At 35.0% G+C, this 2159-nt stretch overlaps 1 protein-coding gene across 1 annotated transcript in view; it reads left to right on the top strand.

Annotated features, from left to right (window-relative positions):
- Positions 1-510: 510 nt before the first annotated feature.
- Positions 511-2159, top strand: part of LOC107061149 (B3 domain-containing transcription factor ABI3-like) — an 8890-nt gene continuing 7241 nt past the window's right edge. The window contains exon 1 of the mRNA XM_015309966.1: positions 511-754. Within this exon, the coding sequence (XP_015165452.1) occupies positions 511-754 (244 nt within the window). The remainder of the gene's footprint in view (positions 755-2159) is intronic.

Here is a 2159-nt window from a genome sequence, read left to right on the forward strand (position 1 = left end):
ATCTTCTTTTGATTGAATCTAAGGCTTCAGTTGGTAAATAGTTAAATAGAAAGATTCAGAATACAAACTCATACATATACAAAGATCATCAGACCATTTCGCCTAAATAAAAATTACTAACAAATTAAACCATACTTATCCATATTGTTATGTGCGTTTACCCAGTGTGGAAAAGAGAATTGAGCTGTCTAGGTCATCCATGGTGGAGTAACATTAGTGTTGTTTTTTTGTTTCATCTCTTAAAAGTGTGAACTGGTGGCTAGCACCATTCAGGTGACAACATATATTGTCATATGGACAAAAAGTCAGCAACAAAATATGTAAGATAATGATGACGATTGCTTAAACGTGATGGAAGATCTCGGATACATGGATCTTTTCCAAGGTGACGGCGAGCTGGCTGTTATTCTTCTTTGAGTGGCTGAAGCAAAAACAAAGACTTGATCTCCGTACAAGACATGAGGAACAATAAGCTCAATCATTCCACTATAAAAAGTGCTTCGAACCTGAATGGGGTCCACAAAAGAAGGGAAGAAACAGTTGACACTCATACTTGAATGGGTAGCACAATACCAGCTACAAAAGAAACAAATGAGTGAAGCAGCAGCAACTGAATCTCTTAATGAATCGAACCCAAACCCTAACTACGGTTTCCAGTGTAACACTGGCTTCAATCCATCGCCATGGATACCACCTCCCCGCAAGCCCTTTTACCCAATCCCTACGTTCATGGGGTTTGAAGGCGATCCTTACTGTAACGGACCTTCATTTGCACCTCACTTGAGTCAAACAATAAATGGGAAAATGGAATATCAAACTATGGACTCCGCGGTGGAATACGTACAATCCATTAATTCGTGATAATGGCAGCACAAATGCTAATCCAACTCACGATTTGTTTCGTCAATATCCTTACCAAATTTTCTATGAGAATGGTGAGATTGGGATCTTCTGCCAGGAAGAAGAGAATGGCTCGGCAAAAGTACCATTATCGCCACCATAGCCTCAGTCAAAGTCAACATCAAAGCCAAAGTAGTATTGACCAAAGTTGTCTAAGGATTGTTGGAGAAAATTTTACAATGTGTCCAGCTAATAATCCCTTCACTACTAAAAAACTGCCAAAAAGCGACGGACTGCGTCGCTCTAAAAAGTGACGTCATTTGCCACACTGTTCGTCCCTTTTTAATAAAAATAATTATTTTTAAAATTATTTTACAAAAAGCGACGGACAGCCTCTCTTAGTCCGTTGCTTTTTTTCGCGAATTTTTGCGCTAAATATATATGATTAATAATTATTTATTTAATATATATAGACGCTGTCCGTCGCTTTTTAATAAAAATAATTATTTATAAATTAAACAATAACCACGTTGTCCGTCGTTTTTAATTTATTTTATTTTATTAATTAGTTTTAAAAAAAAAGCGACGGATGACATCTCTTAGTCCGTCGCTTTTTGGTCAAAATATCTAGTCAAACATTTTTTAAAAGCGACGGACAGCGTCTCTTAGTCCGTCTCTTTTTAGTCAAAATTTTGGTCAAATATTTTTTAAAAAGCAACGGACAAAGAGACGTTGTCCGTCGCTTTTTTTTAAATTATGTTGAACCAAAAAACATGTTTTTCCCCCATTTTCCCATCTCTCCCTTCTCTCTAAAATCAAATTGTTGCGCCGCCGTTGCCCTTCTCTCCTTGAGCATTAGTCCCGTTGTTGTCTTACCCCGTCGACGCCGCCACCCGTCGTCCCCACTGCCTCTTTTCCTTAGCTTGTTAAGGTTAGGGTTTGATTTTAGTTTTTTTTAATTCTAGTAATATTTGATTTGTTATAAATTAGTGTATTATTTTAGTTTGATGAATTGTGTTATTCAATTGTTAATTTGTATATTTGATTATTGTTAGTTAGGTAGAGAATTGAGAATTTTTTATTTTAGGATTTTCTTCTAAATTGGATTTTTTAATATGATTGTGAATTGAGTATTAGAAGATAGAACTAACAAATAATTAGAAGCTAGAAGTTATAAAGTTAGAAATTAGATTAGTTGCATTTTCCAACTTTGAAATTCTTGAATTATGTATGTTTGACAGTTGAAGTTAGAAAAACATTCAATTGTATATGAAAGTTAGATTACTTTGAAGTTAGAAAAATATTAGTATATGAAAGTC

This window comes from Solanum tuberosum, unplaced genomic scaffold (assembly GCF_000226075.1).
Source record: "Solanum tuberosum cultivar DM 1-3 516 R44 unplaced genomic scaffold, SolTub_3.0 scf00115, whole genome shotgun sequence".
Lineage (NCBI taxonomy): Eukaryota > Viridiplantae > Streptophyta > Magnoliopsida > Solanales > Solanaceae > Solanum > Solanum tuberosum.